At 43.8% G+C, this 16108-nt stretch overlaps 3 protein-coding genes across 7 annotated transcripts; all 3 read left to right on the plus strand.

The window, feature by feature from the left end:
- Positions 1–670: 670 nt before the first annotated feature.
- On the plus strand, positions 671–2695 carry ERp60 (disulfide-isomerase A3). The gene is made up of 4 exons (XM_065309034.1): positions 671–934; positions 1036–1476; positions 1538–1645; positions 1705–2695. The coding sequence occupies exons 1-4, from the start codon at positions 795–797 to the stop codon at positions 2480–2482; spliced, it is 1467 nt and encodes a 488-aa protein (XP_065165106.1). The 5' UTR covers positions 671–794; the 3' UTR covers positions 2483–2695.
- A 115-nt stretch (positions 2696–2810) lies between these two features.
- Positions 2811–11313, plus strand: kon (chondroitin sulfate proteoglycan 4-like protein). Its single transcript, XM_065309032.1, has 8 exons — positions 2811–3037; positions 3286–3716; positions 3773–4933; positions 5207–7051; positions 7108–7350; positions 7410–8241; positions 8303–8715; positions 8776–11313. Exons 1-8 carry the CDS (start codon positions 2947–2949, stop codon positions 10687–10689), a joined length of 6930 nt encoding a protein of 2309 aa, XP_065165104.1. The 5' UTR covers positions 2811–2946; the 3' UTR covers positions 10690–11313.
- A 561-nt stretch (positions 11314–11874) lies between these two features.
- CkIIalpha (casein kinase II subunit alpha) lies at positions 11875–16036 on the plus strand. 5 transcript variants are annotated; one of them, XM_065310269.1, is made up of 5 exons: positions 11875–11893; positions 13142–14048; positions 14107–14255; positions 15173–15262; positions 15555–16036. In XM_065310269.1, the coding sequence occupies exons 2-5, from the start codon at positions 13231–13233 to the stop codon at positions 15686–15688; spliced, it is 1191 nt and encodes a 396-aa protein (XP_065166341.1). In that variant the 5' UTR covers positions 11875–11893; positions 13142–13230; the 3' UTR covers positions 15689–16036. The 5 variants fall into 5 exon arrangements, with proteins under 5 accessions (XP_065166341.1, XP_065166344.1, XP_065166342.1 ...); XM_065310272.1 differs by lacking the exon at positions 11875–11893 and adding an exon at positions 12458–12771; XM_065310270.1 differs by lacking the exon at positions 11875–11893 and adding an exon at positions 12458–12617.
- Positions 16037–16108: the final 72 nt, after the last annotated feature.

The following is a 16108-nucleotide window of genomic DNA, read 5'->3' on the forward strand; positions in this document are numbered from 1 at the left end:
GTAAACTTGTAAAGAATTTAAGAACAAAGAGAGATATTTTAAATTCTATATTCTATATATACCATGACGATGTCATGCCGAAAGACAAATGAAGAGATATGAGAGATATGTTTCAATTGCTAAATTTTATACATACATATTGTAAATTAAATGAAATGTTTATAATGTTATCTCAATGGCTGACAAGAGAAGTGTGATGTGATCGAGAATCAATGAGAATATTGAAGGAAAAAAGCAACAACAGCGTACTATGTCCAATAAATATTTGTTTCCACACAATGTTTACTAATTTCTACTTTGATATTACCTGAATATCAACTATAACTTCTTTAAACTTAAAATTTGATTAATTTGCGCAGTATTTTAAATTTGTGTATTGTGGGTTGCCTATCACTTAACGCAACATTCACATTATTTGAAATTAAAGTTTTCTTTTCGTCTTTAGTTGTTACGGTTGTGCCGAGTCTGTTGATAGACTTACGGATTTACTAAAAATGCTAAATATGTGTATTTAATTACAACTCGCGACGCGATAGTGGTAAGTATTCGTGATTATTCGTGTTAAAAAACAAAACATCACCAAGAAGAACACGTCGTGCAATATTCGAATCCGCGACCAATCAGCGACGGCCACCAGTCTCGACACGCAGCCACCGAGCACGCGCACTTGTGCAATAGCCACACAACCGGCAATCGCAGGCAAACACCGCTCACCGGCTCGACATCCCGACACCGGCTCGTGAATCGTCAATCGTCATTCCGCAGCCACGTCTCCACCGAACAACCACACAGCGATGCTTAAGTTCTTCTGCTTCGTCGCCTTGCTGGCGGCAACCCGAGCCGGCGAGGCCGACGTTTTAGACCTCACAGATGCGGACTTCGATAGTCGACTAGCGCAGCATGACACCGCCTTGGTCATGTTCTACGCACCATGGTAAGAGAATAAGTCGATTCTTTACACTTTACACCATAATTGTTTCTAACATGACTTGATAAAAAAATCAACATGGCGCTTATATAGTATTACTTGTAAAGGTGCGGACATTGCAAACGATTGAAACCTGAATATGCCAAAGCTGCTGAAGATCTGGTGAGGAATGATCCACCGGTAGCACTCGTCAAGGTCGATTGCACAGAAGGCGGTAAGGAAACCTGTAACAAACACGGAGTTTCCGGATATCCAACGTTGAAGATCTTCCGCGGTGGCGAAGTCTCGCAGGAATACAGTGGGCCACGTGAAGCGCCTGGTATTGTTAAATATATGCGCGCGCAGGTTGGTCCCAGCTCCAAGGAGGTCGCCAGTGTTGCTGAGCTGGAGAAATTCCTTGCTGCTGAGAAAGATGTTGGCGTTGTGGGCTTCTTTGCTACAGAATCGGATCTCAAGGGGGCTTTCCTTAAACTTGCTGATAAACTGAGGGAAAAGGTCAGGTTTGCCCATTCTACAAACAAAGATGTCTTGAAGAAAGAAGGAGTTAGGTATGTGATAATATTCTAGTCATATTTCATGTATAAACTTATTTTTTGTGTGTTGTTTTAGTGATGGTATCGTTCTGTTCCGTCCTGCGCACTTGCACAACAAGTTCGAGGAAAACAACGTCAAATACGAGGGTGATGGTTCCGATCTGCGTGAATGGATCAACAAAAAATTAGTAAGTCAAGTAAAAATACTTTCTATAAAAACAGAATTTAAATTTTTAATCTTTCTAGTCATGGTATTGCCGGCCATCGTCGCAGCGACAACCGCGCTGAGTTTGTAAACCCGCTTGTCACTGCCTACTACGCCGTCGACTACGTCAAGAACATCAAAGGCAGCAATTACTGGCGTAACCGCATCTTGAAGGTCGCTAAACCCTACGCTGATCGCCTTAACTTTGCTGTTTCTTCCAAGGACGACTTCCAGCACGAACTCAACGAGTACGGCATTGATTTTGTCAAGAATGACAAACCAATCATTCTTGCACGCGACGCACAGAACCGTAAATTCGCCATGCGTGAAGAATTCACCCTGGAAGCCTTCGAAGCCTTCATTGAAGATCTCCTCGCTGAAAAACTTGAACCATACCTGAAATCCGAACCTATTCCAGAATCCAATGCAGAGCCTGTTAAGGTTGCTGTTGGTAAGAACTTCGATGATATTGTGGTGAATAACGGTAAGGATACACTTATTGAGTTCTACGCGCCATGGTGCGGGCATTGCAAGAAACTGGTTCCTGCCTACGATGAAGTTGCGACCAAGTTGTTGGATGAAGATGTCGCCATTGTCAAAATGGACGCCACTGCAAACGATGTGCCCGCACCGTTCGAAGTACGCGGTTTCCCCACGTTATATTGGGCACCACGTGACAGCAAGTCTGCGCCGGTGAAGTACGAAGGTGGTCGAGAAGCTGATGATTTCCTAGCTTATATTGCCAAGCACGCCACCGATGAGTTGAAGGGGTACGATCGTAAGGGCCAACCCAAACAACAGAAGACTGAATTGTAAATTCAACGGCGCTCGTGCGCGTAACAACTTTATTTAACTGTTGTTTCACATAATTGTTTGTAATTTGTGCGTCAGTTATTTCGGGGATGCGGAGTCATCTTTAATATATTCGGTAAACTTAGTTTCATTTACGTTTTAAACCGCAGTTGTAATTATTGTGATCACTGAGATATTTGAATTAAAGAAATCAATTTTATAACAAACCAAATGAAATTTGTGTTTGTTTATGCGCGTTATCTTTATAAATTTAACTCTTTTTGATAAGTTTAAGTTTATTTTGTTTTGCTACACTCTGTTTAGTAGTTTTTCAGCTGAAAACGGCGGCGCTAGTGTCGCACTGAAAGATACTTTCACGGCCGTGCCAGTTTTCAGCGAGTCTTTGGTTTGTTCATCTCGCGCCCTCGCTGAGTTCGCCCGCCCGGTGTGTCAGAAGTGTTTGTGGTGATGACGCCGCCGTCGAGCTGATGCAGGAGTTGGTGGCGAAGACGTACACGATGGCCGGCATATTCGCCGTGCTCGTGGCTCTCCTGCCCTGCGTCGCCGCCTTGGACCAAGGTATACCTAGAGCACTTTGTCTTCTGTCTGTCGCGTCCCGAGTTATTTATAGTTTTGTCTTCTCCGCCTCTAAGAATTACTACCAATCACCCTGCACCCTTTAAAACTTTAAATTGTTTCAGAAGGTTTAGTAGAAAATACACTTTCAGTATTTATTTTCTTTGCGCCTGAATACACAAGTTTTATGCAACCAATGTTACACATAAACAAAAACAATAACATTTAAATCTTAATATTTAATATTTCAGCATCATTTTATGGGAGCTCCAGCATCGCGATACCCCTCCGCGAAGCAAAGAGCGCCACTGATGTTCATTTTAGATTTAGAACAAGGGCTGCCAATGCTCTTATTCTGTTGGTGGCTGGACAAACTGACCATTGCATAGTGGCACTGGCTGATGGCAGACTTCGCGTGAATATGAATTTAGGCGCTGGGGAATCTGAGCTTTTATCAAATAGAGATAGAAGATTAGATGATGCTGAATGGCATGAAGTATTTATTGTAAGAAAAGAGGGTGATTTGTCATTATTAGTGGACAACAGTCATCAAAAAAGAACTCATCTTGCTGGGGATTTCTTTGAGTTGAACATCCATTATGGTCTTTTCCTTGGCGGCCAAGGAAATCGCACGGATTTGTTTTATGGACACATGGAGAATTTTCGGGGATGTTTATCAGAGGTAATAATTAATAATTATTACTTATTTATTTATAAAACAATTTTTAAATATTTTAGGTTATGTACAATGGAATGTTAGTCCTGGACCAAGCTCGTCGCCGCCAAGCCCAAGCAGTGGTCCACGGCGTGACATGGAATTGCGCCACTGAATTCGACGCCGACGGCGACACACCAATGAGTTTCATCGAAGATGGAGCGTTCATGACACTGCCTTTCCAATCATCAGCTCAGCACTCGCTTCGCCTTCAGCTAGAGTTTCGTACGATTTTACAACACTCAGTACTTGTATACAATAGCGGACCCGTTGCGAAACCAGATTTATTCGCGCTCGAGGTCTGGGACGCCAAACCACGTGTCACTTTTCGACATGGCGAGCACATCCATGAAATCATCCCTGAATTAAACGTCGCCAATGGCGAGTGGCATCGCGTTTTAGTTATTTTGACTTCCACTACGTTAGAATTAACTATTGATGACCGTACGCAACAAACTCGATTGCCACGTGGCGCGTTGATGGATTTCACTGATATATTCCACATTGGTGGTGTGGAAACACCCAGACGGGCGCGGGCAATGAGTAAAGGTCTACGCACAGCCGATGCTAGTTTTAAAGGATGTTTGAGAAATTTACAGATCGGGGAATCTTCAAAAGGTTTATCTGATGCTAGAGCCACCGAAGGTTTGTTACCAGGCTGTGTCTGGCGATACCCTTGCGATCAATCTAAATCACATTCTTGTTCAACGAACGCCACTAGCGACGCCAGTCGTGTGGTAGCTCACAGCGGACTTGCAACAGATTTGGAATTGTTGGCACTTACACCATTGGAAGCTTTTGAAGGACAATCTGTATTATTAACTCCTGAACATTTACACGTTGTGTTGGATTACCCTAAGTTCGGAGTGCGTGATGCAGGCGTTAAATTCACAGTGACCGAGGCGCCATCTCACGGCAGTTTGGCGATTGATATATGGCCGAAAGAAAGGGATGTGTTTACGCTTGCGGATGTCGCTCGCGATAAAGTGCATTACGTGCATGATGGATCAGAGACGTTGGAGGATACTGTTGGTCTACAGGTGGAATTTACAGCGAGTGATATGTATATTCTACCGGCATATCTGCAAGGAAAGTTTCGCTTCAAGTTGCACGTTTTAATTGCTCCGGTGAATGATCCGCCAGTGTTGAAAATCAACGCCAATACTGTGCTGCGAGTACCACAGGTGAGATAACGCACGTATTGCATGTAGTTTAATTGCATTACATTAACATCTGTTCATATGTCTAATATTTGCAAAGTTTAAACACTATTTAATCATTTTTTATGAATGTTATAGCATTGTGAGTTCAGTTTTTTGAGTTTTTTTGTTATGATTTAACAAAAAAGCATGTTTGGCATGAAAAACCCATAAAAGGTAAGGTACACTTTTTAGTTTAATAATTTCTAATCATTTTCTGTAAGAATTTTAAGCAATAAACGTAAATTTTAATCACAGGGCGCGAAGAAAACAATCGAGGCTGATTCACTCACTGCGCATGATCCGGACAGCGCATCATCACATCTGGTGTTTAGTATTCTGGACTCCGGCGCCGGCCATTTTGAACATAACCACAAACCTGGAGTTCCGATAATATCTTTCTCACATACTGAACTTGTACAACGTGATGTGGCTTATGTTCATAAACCAGGCGCTGCCAACGAATCACACGTTGTCCTGCAAGTTTCTGATGGTATCGAAACTAGTTCAGCTAGTCGAATAAGAGTCTCCGCCTTTCCTCAACATTGGAGGTTACAAAACAATACTGGCGTGGTGCTGGTGCATCTAACCTCAACTCTCATCACACCTTTTAATTTATCATTTGTTTCGAACGTGGCTAATTCAACAGAATCTGCACAATACGTGATTGAGCATGGTCCGCAATATGGCGTCGTAGAGGTGGAGAAAGATGTTGGCTCCTGGGAGAACACGGTGATTTTTACCAGTGAGGATCTAAGACAACATAGAGTCAGGTATAGGCATGTGACGTCAAGACCTGACGTGGACGAATTTCAGTTTAGAACTACGCTGAACAAAACGCAATTGTTTACATTCAGAATGTCATTTGCACGATGCAAACTTCTAAAGTTAAGCGAAGATCGCTTAAAACTAAATTCCAGTGTAGAAAATGTATTAAGTTTAGATTCGCTGAGGTATGAAACTGATCCTGTCAGATCTCCATCAGTAGCCATTTTGTATACTATAAAAGTACCGCCATCTTTCGGTTATATTTACGCTGCGGTATCTAAATACAGAATGAGAACTCACGATACTTTTAGTCAGGAAGACATTGCATCTCATCATGTGAGATACCACTTGCATAGAAAAGGTTATTCTGTGATCAAGGATCATATTGAGTTGATTGTGTCAGCTCCGGGGTGTCGCAACACAACAACAAATTTAAGTATTGAGTATACCCCGGATGATGAGAGTATTCGCTTTATGCGGAACAAAGTAGTTGTACTTAACCTCCAAGTAGAAGAAGGAGGAAGTACTTCTATATTCACAACCCATCTGGATATTAGAGGACATGTTGATCTAGTATTTAACATAACTTCCAAGCCAAAACATGGTGTTTTGAGGGTTTCGCCAGGTGGCAGCACCTCTGCGGGTAGTCTTAATCTCAGAAACAACACTGATTATTTTACGCTGCAGGAGCTGGCAGGTGATAGAGTTGCCTATCTACACGATGATTCTGAAACACGACATGACAGTTTTACTTTCATGGCGCTCTCTGCTGATGACGGAAAAGATGACTTTGAATATGTCGACACTGTTCATATTGACATTTCACTCAAAAACGACAACGCTCCCAAGAGATTGGTTGATAAAACGTTTGGTGTTGTAGTAGGTGGCGCTAGACTCTTAACCTCAGCAGACTTGGCTTACACTGATGCTGATCTAGACACAAAACCACAGGATATTATCTACACGTTTAAAGAGTTGCCTAATGGAGAGTTTCAAGACGCAAGAGGCCGAAACAAGATGGTGGAGTTTACCCAAGCGGATTTGGATGCAAAGAGGGTATTATTCCAACATCGGGGACCAGAGTACGGAAAGGTTAAGTTCTGGGTCACAGACGGGCCTTATTATGTTAGCGGAGTGTTGGAAGTTCAAGCATCCGCGCCGTTTGTCCGACCTGTGCTAAGTAAACGTTTAGTGGTGCAACACGGAAAGGTGGCCGTCTTGACATCGGAAAATTTGAACTACGCGACGAATTTGTACGCGAGTGATGACGACGTTGTGTATTCTGTTATTGGTAAACCTAATTTCGGCCATGTTGGATTTGTTACCAATGAAAAAGTAAGATATAACATATTTATTGGCACTCATAGACTAATAACAAAATGTTATTTAAGGTATTTAAAGAGTTTACGCAGAAAGAAGTGAAAGCAGGTCGGGTAATGTACAAAAACGACGTGACATCATCATCAGCAGATGAAATTAGGTTAAAAGTCAGCTGTCGGGATGCAACCAGCACTGCTCAAATTAGTGTGCTGATGTTACCTGCTAGTTACTGGGAGCCTCTGCATATTAAAACCCTTCGACAGTTGTCAGTTGAAGAATCTACTAGCGCTATTATTGGTAGGAATATTCTTGAGGTACGTACAACATTTTATTTTATTTTTATTCCACATCTTTAAAATAAAATATTGATTAGGTTATACAACCACAAGTACCACCAAGTGCGATTACATATCACCTCACTGTACAACCAGAAAACGGCTACGTGAGTATCCTTCCAACAGGCGGGACCGATGACCACTCGTCCCATGTGCGCTCCTTTACTCAAGCATCTCTGAACGACAATCGCGTCATCTATATCCAATCAGTAGCGAATGAAACACGCGATCGTCTTATTTTCAATATCACCAATGGAATGGTATGGCTACCCAACCTCATTCTAGACGTGCAGATTATACCAGAGAGGTTGTATCTTGGTAGCATTGTTTTGAGTGTCTCTGAAGGAGGTGCTGCTGTTATTACATCCACACATCTACACGTGGCAACAGAATATTATCGATCTCGTGTTACTGATTACGTTGTTTTGGAAGGACCTTCATTCGGGTGCGTGCAGATTCGAAAACGTTGTAGTAAACTTCACGGATTCTCACAAAAGGAATTAGCGGCGGGGTTAATACAATACGCACACGATGGTTCAGAGAATTTAAGAGACGCGCTGGTGCTGATTGCTGTGGCAGGTGAGAAGAGGAGTATCCCGGTTGTTTTGGATGTGCGGGTGTTGCCGATTAATGACGAGTCACCGAAATTGGTGAATAACACTGGTCTCACCATGTGGGAAGGAGGCGTTGCGTTGATTACCCACGAGGCGCTTGCAGCAGCTGATGCAGATCAACCTATGGAGACTTTGAAGTATCAAGTGATATCCAGTCGATGGGGGAATGTTTCTTTGCTGAATGAACCGCATACTTCGTTGAAATACTTCACACAGGAGTTGATTGATCGGAAAATGGTTGTGTTTAGGCATCAAAGTAAGTTTTTAAGAATTACAATAAATTAATCAATAATATAATAATTTATTTGTTTAAATAGATGGTACTGATGCAAAATTCACATTTAATGTGAGTGACGGTCTACATTCTACGCAAGAGTACATCTTTAATGTGCGCGCGCAACGTGTGGAGTTGCACATGCGCCATTTACGCCCGCTGCATATATTCCCTCTGCAGCGTAAGTTTTTAACAGCCGCGCATGTTTTAACGGATGTATCGGATCCCGATCGGGAGATGACATACGAGGTAACCACAGGACCCTCCTTGGGACGGCTTATGATGGAGAGTCCCACCACACCGGGAATATTTAATGTCGTGTCGAGGTTTACTCAGCATGACCTGAATAACAGCAGGGTATATTATGAGCATATTCATCCGTTTGCTGGATTGTACGCCAATGACAGCTTCGTATTTGATGTTAGGGCGTATCTCGCGGAACCCCTATTGAACAAAGTAAGATTATATAATGTAAATAAAATTGCTTATGTTAAAAGTATGCAACCATTTTTACAGCGAATGAAAATTGACATCTCAGTGTCTTCCGGTGGCCTGGACGCGTATGTCTCCATACCTAAAATTCAAGTGGATGAAGGTGGTGTAACTCAAATAGTTCTCAACTTTTCGGGAGTGGTATCTTTTCTGGAACAACACGCTGGAGTTGCCCGGCCTGTGATTCATGCATCAGTGGAACAACCGCAACATGGTTCGGTTTTCCTGCAACCCAACGAACACAATCAAACTACTTTCAGCGCGTCACAACTGGAATCAGGAGCTGTACACTATCAACATGACCATTCGGATTCTCTGGGTGACAACCTTTATTTTGCTCTCTACCTGCTACCAGGATATATTACATTATGCAACCTCACTGTACCGATCCGTGTGACGCCTATTAATGACCAACCCTTCCGGTTGGTAACACCGGCACCCAACTTAGTAGTTGTCAGAGGTGAGAACCACACCATTTCAAGAGCTGAACTGTGCACTGAAGATGCAGATACCTCACCTGCAGATCTCTTGTATGACATTATCTCAGGACCTGCTGAGGGTAGAGTTGTATTACTCCCCGCAGGTGTACCAGTTAATCACTTTTCACAGTCGGATGTAGATGCAGGTAAATTGGTTTACACCCATTTGGGAGGTGGGCTTACAGATGCTTTCCACCTGCGTGTGTGGGATGGTAAGTTTCGACCGGAGTACACTGTTTTCAGTGTGAGGGCTCTGGAAGTAAATCTGGAAGTCTCGGGAGGATTGCCAGTGTATATCCAACAAGGTATGAGTGTGGTGCTGTTGTCACCCAAACAGTTTTCTGTGAAAACCAATGCGGACCCAGCTAAAGTGATATATTCTGTAACCACACCACCTAGACATGGAGCTTTGTATGTAAAAGACACTGCTGCGACTGGTTTTGCGCAGAGTGACCTCGATGCTGATAGAGTTATGTATATGCAGCGGGATATGACCACTGCAAATGACAGCATGACGGTACGCGTCGCCATTTTGGGCATGAATACATCCAGCAGTATAGTTTCGGACCAATCAAAAGTACTTGCACAGTCTGTTCACGTGGATATCAGAGTACAACCATTAATGCAACTCGGTAACTGTACGGTACTAGCCGGGGAAGTAAACAGGTTGAGTTTGCATGTGTTGGATGCCACGCCACTTGCAAAACTAACAGGTGGTAACCCAAGGTACACCATCAATCGTCAGCCGCAATATGGTGAAGTACGGAAAATCATCAGGAGTTCCGGAGAGCGGAGAAATGTGTTGAATACACTTGTGACTGGTTTTACACATGAAGAGGTGCAAAGCGGATTGATTTACATTGCGGTGCGTGATATAGAAGTGGGATGGCGGGGTACACCGGATCGTTTGGGTTTTGTACTCGCCGCTCCGATTTTCCAACCAGCGGAAGGAGAGCTTAAACTTTTGGTGCGCTCACCGCTGCATAACGATGTGCATGCTACTCTACCCGGACCTAATGATCCGGCTGGACATGAAGGTGGCCTACATTTTGCAAGTCCCAATATGACACGTGATTACTTTTTGATTGTAAGCATGGTTGCTGGTGTGGTCATCCTAGGCGTGGCTGTAATCATCGTGATTAAATGTCGATCATTTGATCCGGAGGAGTTGGCGAAAGAGGCGGCGCTACAACAGCCCCTCCCCTTGCCACGACCACCAGATCGTTTAATGTCGGCGTCGCCACCATTAAAACATCAGGCGTCACCAACTGCGACTCTTGCTACGCCTCCACACTGTAAAGTGACACCTATCGACGCCACAACGAGGTACCCTTATGGTTCGGATGAACACTCCGCTGATGAATGGAGTTCTTGCGATGCTTCCGACCCATCGCATCCTGCGTCTGGTGGAGGCGGGCGGAATAACATTATGCTGCGGCGCAATCAGTACTGGGTCTAATTTCGCGCACCATTCACATGTTCCATAACTTCATAAAGCAAAAATCGAAAACTCGGACTATCTAACTTAAGACGTGCATTTTATACCGACTTAACAGTAATTATTAGGATAGGGTGGAGATCTCCGGTTGTGGTGTGTGTTTAGTTGCGCCATTATCATGAAAACTCATATTATACATAGTATATTTTCGGTCATCCCTATTACATCGCATTATTACGATTATGATGATTATTCGCGTAGAGCAACGAAATGTTCAAATGTTCAAGTTTTAAACTCAATGTGTAGATGACAAGATGGCAGCGGGGTCATGGGTGAAGTCATGCAAGAATCGCAACCATTGCCAAAGTTACTTAACCTCTAAGAGATGCATAAACAAAGAATGTTACTAGTTTTAAGGAAAAGCGTGTTTTTACGAAATGAACGAAAACCAATTTGATGTTAACTGAAAACCAACGTTTACATAACCTTGTTTGCCATTATTATATCATCGATAATCGTTACTCTTAATATTATGTATTTGTATACATTTTATATTTACTATTTACGTATTTTATATCTTTATGCGAGTTATGTTATCACGACTTTTTTATTATAGTATCAAATTAAAGGTTTATTCGAAACAAACTCTCTTTAATTACAGAGTAATAGAATTGATGAATACAATTGTTCAATTCGCAATTTTATGTACTATATTTTATTTACTTTGTCTTACATAGGTCATAAGTTATGTATTGAGAGTAGAACTGGTTGCCTAGCTTAAATTTGCGCATTTTTTTCATGAATCATTGTAAAAATCGATGATAATTCAATTAAACACGACCTAAATACGTTTTGCCTTATAATCCAATATGACGCAAGACAAAATAATGAAATTTGTTGAAACGAACTGGTATTGCATTCAGATGTTTTTGTTTTCTTGAAAACATTCACCAAATTATCGCATTATGGCTTCCTGTCACGCATTCCGCATGTAAAACGATCATTAAGTGATATTCAGAGGTCGGTGTGATAAGCAATGATATGAATACACAGTGAATGCCTACTACACAATGAAATTATAACTATTTGTATCGTCCGTCGTTGCGTATCTTATGAAATTTTTGATAATTACACAGTTGACGAGGAGTTGTAGACGAGAAGTGTAGTTCAATTTAGTGTATTTAATCGTAGTATATTGTCAATATGGCTATTATTCGAAGTGCAGGTATATACATTTTATACAATTTTTGTTGTTCTGTTTATATACTCATGTTTATGTACACGCTCTAACAATTTAAATGGGTAGAAGATCAGCGCTGCCAACCTACTAGTAAGTTTGTCGGTTTAGATTTTAAAATTCAATCGCTCTAGTTTTAGTTATTTTTTAGTTAGATTTAGTAAGTTATTTTTGTATCAATGAATATGGTTTGCATTGTTTTTTATTTTGTTGGCTTGTATTTTATTTAAAAAAACTTGCAAAAGTAGTTGTATAGTAAGAAAATGCCTGGTGGTGAAATTATCAACTAGAAACACGGCGCTGACAGCACTATTCTCGCGCGTCGTGGCTCGGACTCTGCTGTTTAAAAATTGTGGAGTAAATGTTGCTATATCAACAATAATAGAACCACCGGTATATTTTATTTTATACAATGGGTGATATAAACGGTAGTAGGTTTTCATTTTTGTGATTAATTCCGTAAAATGCGCGTTTTTGATCAACGGGTAAACGTTAGTCCGTCCCTGCATGGTGGCAATGCGCTTATAGAGGGGTACGCGCTATACTCAAAACGTGTGCCTGTGCGCCCGTGTGCCGACTCTTGTGCCGCGCTAGCCTCTCTACCCAGTCTACCGTGGCGGGATGTTACATCCATCTTGGATTTAGCACCTCGTTTCCTGGGCAGCGCAGCGCAGCGCCAGGCCGTGCACCGTGTTCCAGCAGCGAATGAGTGGTGAGTGGTCAGTAGAACGCACGCACGGCGTCAAGTAGAGGAGAGCCGCCCCGCAGCAGCAGACACGAGCCGCCGCCGCAAGCCGAAAACCGCACCGCCGCAGAAGGGCGCCGAGTGTGTGCGTGAGCTCCGCGAGCACGTCGGCATGAAAGAGGTACGCATACCACTTGCACACTAATCTCACGTTTGTTCCGCGCCGTCTTCTCCGGTTGAACACGCGCCCCCTCGAACGGCGAGGTGACGATGACGCGCTCGCGGTATGCTGGTGCGCTGTGCTAGATTCGCGAGTCTTTGCGCGCCCCAAGGTAATACCTTCTTGCAAGCAGTCTCATCATGAGCCACATGCATGCCTCACTCTCATGATGCATTGCAATGGATTATTTTACATCACTATTTATATTGTTATCTAGTATTTAGAGTTGGAACCCTGTAAGCATGTTTTACCTTGTGAGATCATGTTGCATGTTTTATGTCTGTATGTTTAGTGGTGCTTAGTTTGATTAATGATGGTTTTAACGTTGTAGTGAAATCCTATGAGCAAATAAGGATCGGCGTTCAAGGACTGGTGCGTGGGCCCTCGCTTGCTCGTTTGCGCTTCGCCGAGCTGGCGACGATGGCGGTACCGAGTCGGTCGCGCGTCTACACGGACGTTAACTCGCTGAAACCGCGAGAATACTGGGATTACGAGAGTTATGTGGTCGACTGGGGCCAGCAGGACAACTACCAGCTGGTGCGTAAGCTCGGCCGTGGTAAATACAGTGAGGTCTTCGAGGCGATCAACGTCACGAACAACGAGAAGTGCGTCGTGAAGATCCTCAAGCCAGTCAAGAAGAAGAAGATAAAGCGTGAGATAAAAATTCTGGAAAATCTGCGCGGCGGCACCAACATCATCACGCTGCAGGCCGTGGTGAAGGACCCAGTGTCGCGCACGCCGGCGCTCATCTTCGAGCACGTCAACAATACCGATTTCAAGCAGCTTTACCAGACGCTTACCGATTACGACATACGCTACTACCTGTTCGAGCTGCTGAAGGCGCTCGACTACTGCCACAGTCAGGGCATCATGCATCGCGACGTCAAGCCACACAATGTGATGATCGACCACGAGAATCGCAAGCTACGATTGATCGACTGGGGCTTGGCGGAGTTCTACCATCCGGGGCAGGAGTACAACGTGCGCGTCGCATCGCGATACTTCAAGGGGCCGGAGCTGCTCGTCGACTATCAGATGTACGACTACTCGCTGGACATGTGGTCGCTGGGATGCATGCTGGCGTCGATGATATTCCGCAAGGAGCCCTTCTTTCACGGCCACGACAATTACGACCAGCTGGTGCGCATCGCCAAAGTGCTAGGCACCGAGGAACTCTTCGAGTATCTCGAGAAGTATCACATTGAGCTGGACCCACGCTTTAATGACATCCTAGGAAGGTATGTTTATTACATCTTGATATTTTTTTAATTTTTAAATTATAATTTATTGTTTTAGGCATTCGCGTAAGAGATGGGAGCGATTCGTGCACAGCGAAAACCAGCATCTAGTGTCGGCGGAGGCGCTCGACTTTCTCGACAAGCTGCTGCGCTACGACCACCTCGAGCGGCTGACGGCGCGCGACGCCATGGAGCACTCGTACTTCTGTAAGTTGCCGCAGCGCACCGCGCAGAGTGTGCTCGCGCACGACATGAGCTAAGAGGAGGAAGCGCGGTCGCCATTTTGTACATAGGAGACACGCACGGCACGCCTCGCTTTGACTTTCATTTGTAGTTTAATGAAGAACACGAGACAGGGAGAAAGCGATCGAGCGAACGGGGATGATGATTACAATGATAATGGGACGGACGCAGTGGTAGAAGTTTCTAGCAGTAAGCCTAAGCAACCGCGCACGCGTCGCGGGTTCATTTAGTTATTTATCTTTGTTACTTTTTACTTGGAAATCATGATTCTGGAGGATAACTTTGTTTTGGTCGCCGAACCTAACCGCATGCAGCCGGCGTCGTCGGCGACGGAGGGGGGACCGTTGACGCCGAGCGTAATTTAAATTAAATTAAATTTAGTTGATAGGAAGACTTTCTTGGATATGATACAAAAACAATACATATGAGAACTAAACCGAAAACAACGTTGGAGCGTTTGCTGGATTTGTTTTGGTGCAGCGGGGAGGAAAAGTGAACGTTGCTGGGGGTGAATCACATTCATTTGCGCTACGATTCGCAGCTAACAGATATATTCTCACACATTGATGATAATGATGAGTTGATTCTGTTTTATCTATACTTCATTTTAAATCCTAAACTTGCGATTTTTTTCGTTTTCCGCTCGAGAGTATACCACCTTCGACCGTTTTGCGACACGGAGCGCATTTTTGTCATTAATTTTTATTTTGCAAATAAATCCATTATAGTTCGTTCACGCACACGTTGCGCATCGCACGCATTCGACTCTCATCGCCGCCGCTCCGCCTTCCTTCCACCGCTCCTGCTCGCCCCGTCGCCATCTTGCTGCGCCCACGCAAGTGTGCCTATATCTATCGCCATCTTGTGCTTTCTGTTCGCAGACCCCGTGGTTAAAGAGCAATGCCGGATGATAGCGAACGTGAATCCATCTCCTACTCCACTAGCAGGCGCAATGTCTGTTGTAGGAGTAGGTGAGTAGATGCCCATTTAGCCAGGTAAAAACCGATTGCACCGATGTTTCGCTTTTAAGACACACCCCCCACACACATGAATCCCAGAACAAGTGCCTCCCACACAAAGCGAACGTCCCACTTTCTATAGTTTGGTTCTTTCGTTTCCGACACGACGCCATCTTGTTGTAGTCAAAGCACCTACACTCACAAGATGGCAAGCTGTTTGCTTCAATTTGTTTGTTTGCTGCGCGCGGCGCATTGCATTGTGAGCTAGAGTGTGAAGCGTGGCGTCGGCCATCATGTTTTCCAGATGAGATGACGGCGTCGCCGCCGCTCGGCTCGCCTGCCGCCGATGAGTCGTCGCCGAAGCAGCTGGCCGCGATGCGTCGCACCTCGGCGTACCTCACCAACCTGGACTCGTCGACGACGCCTACGCCGACCTAAGGCGTGGTGGCGGCTCCGCCTCTCCCAGACTAAACAAACTCCCACATCCCGACAGTCACGCCCTCCATGACAAAGGGAGGACTAAATGAATTCTTTGGTTGCGAAACATCCTCGGTGTAAGATGCACGCGTCGCGTGGGTGTAAGCGTGAGCGTGCGCGCTGTAATTTTGTATATATTCAAAAGAAAACGAAGATACTGATGATGTTAGTCCAAATATTACACACATAACACTAATAACGATGAAAACTATAAGTAAATAATAAGTAACGCTAAGCAAACAAAACATTGTTTCAAGGTAAGATATACATATTATACATACAATATAAATACATATTAATAAGTACAAACGATTTGTTTCATGATTTATAGAAAATAGTTTCAATTTCCTGCCGAGGAAAAATCTCATCATCTATACAAAT

The sequence above is a fragment of the Atheta coriaria genome, unplaced genomic scaffold (assembly GCF_025399875.1).
Source record: "Atheta coriaria isolate IRGN ID8LTWV9N9 unplaced genomic scaffold, Caltech_Dcor_3.1 hic_scaffold_8_pilon, whole genome shotgun sequence".
Classification (NCBI taxonomy): domain Eukaryota; kingdom Metazoa; phylum Arthropoda; class Insecta; order Coleoptera; family Staphylinidae; genus Dalotia; species Dalotia coriaria.

What these genes read in the sequence shown, in the direction of transcription:
- ERp60 (XM_065309034.1), top strand. Translation starts at nt 795, where the DNA reads ATGCTTAAGTTCTTCTGCTTCGTCGCCTTGCTGGCGGCAACCCGAGCC. An exon ending in GTCATGTTCTACGCACCATG is followed by an intron (nt 935 to 1,035) that starts GTAAGAGAATAA and finishes TTACTTGTAAAG; the next exon opens with GTGCGGACATTGCAAACGAT. An exon ending in TTGAAGAAAGAAGGAGTTAG is followed by an intron (nt 1,477 to 1,537) that starts GTATGTGATAAT and finishes GTGTTGTTTTAG; the next exon opens with TGATGGTATCGTTCTGTTCC.
- CkIIalpha (XM_065310268.1), top strand. Translation starts at nt 12,877, where the DNA reads ATGCTGGTGCGCTGTGCTAGATTCGCGAGTCTTTGCGCGCCCCAAG. An exon ending in GAGTCTTTGCGCGCCCCAAG is followed by an intron (nt 12,923 to 13,141) that starts GTAATACCTTCT and finishes TTAACGTTGTAG; the next exon opens with TGAAATCCTATGAGCAAATA. An exon ending in TTTAATGACATCCTAGGAAG is followed by an intron (nt 14,049 to 14,106) that starts GTATGTTTATTA and finishes TTATTGTTTTAG; the next exon opens with GCATTCGCGTAAGAGATGGG.
- kon (XM_065309032.1), top strand. Translation starts at nt 2,947, where the DNA reads ATGCAGGAGTTGGTGGCGAAGACGTACACGATGGCCGGCATATTCGCC. An exon ending in TTCGGGGATGTTTATCAGAG is followed by an intron (nt 3,717 to 3,772) that starts GTAATAATTAAT and finishes TAAATATTTTAG; the next exon opens with GTTATGTACAATGGAATGTT. An exon ending in CGGAACCCCTATTGAACAAA is followed by an intron (nt 8,716 to 8,775) that starts GTAAGATTATAT and finishes CCATTTTTACAG; the next exon opens with CGAATGAAAATTGACATCTC.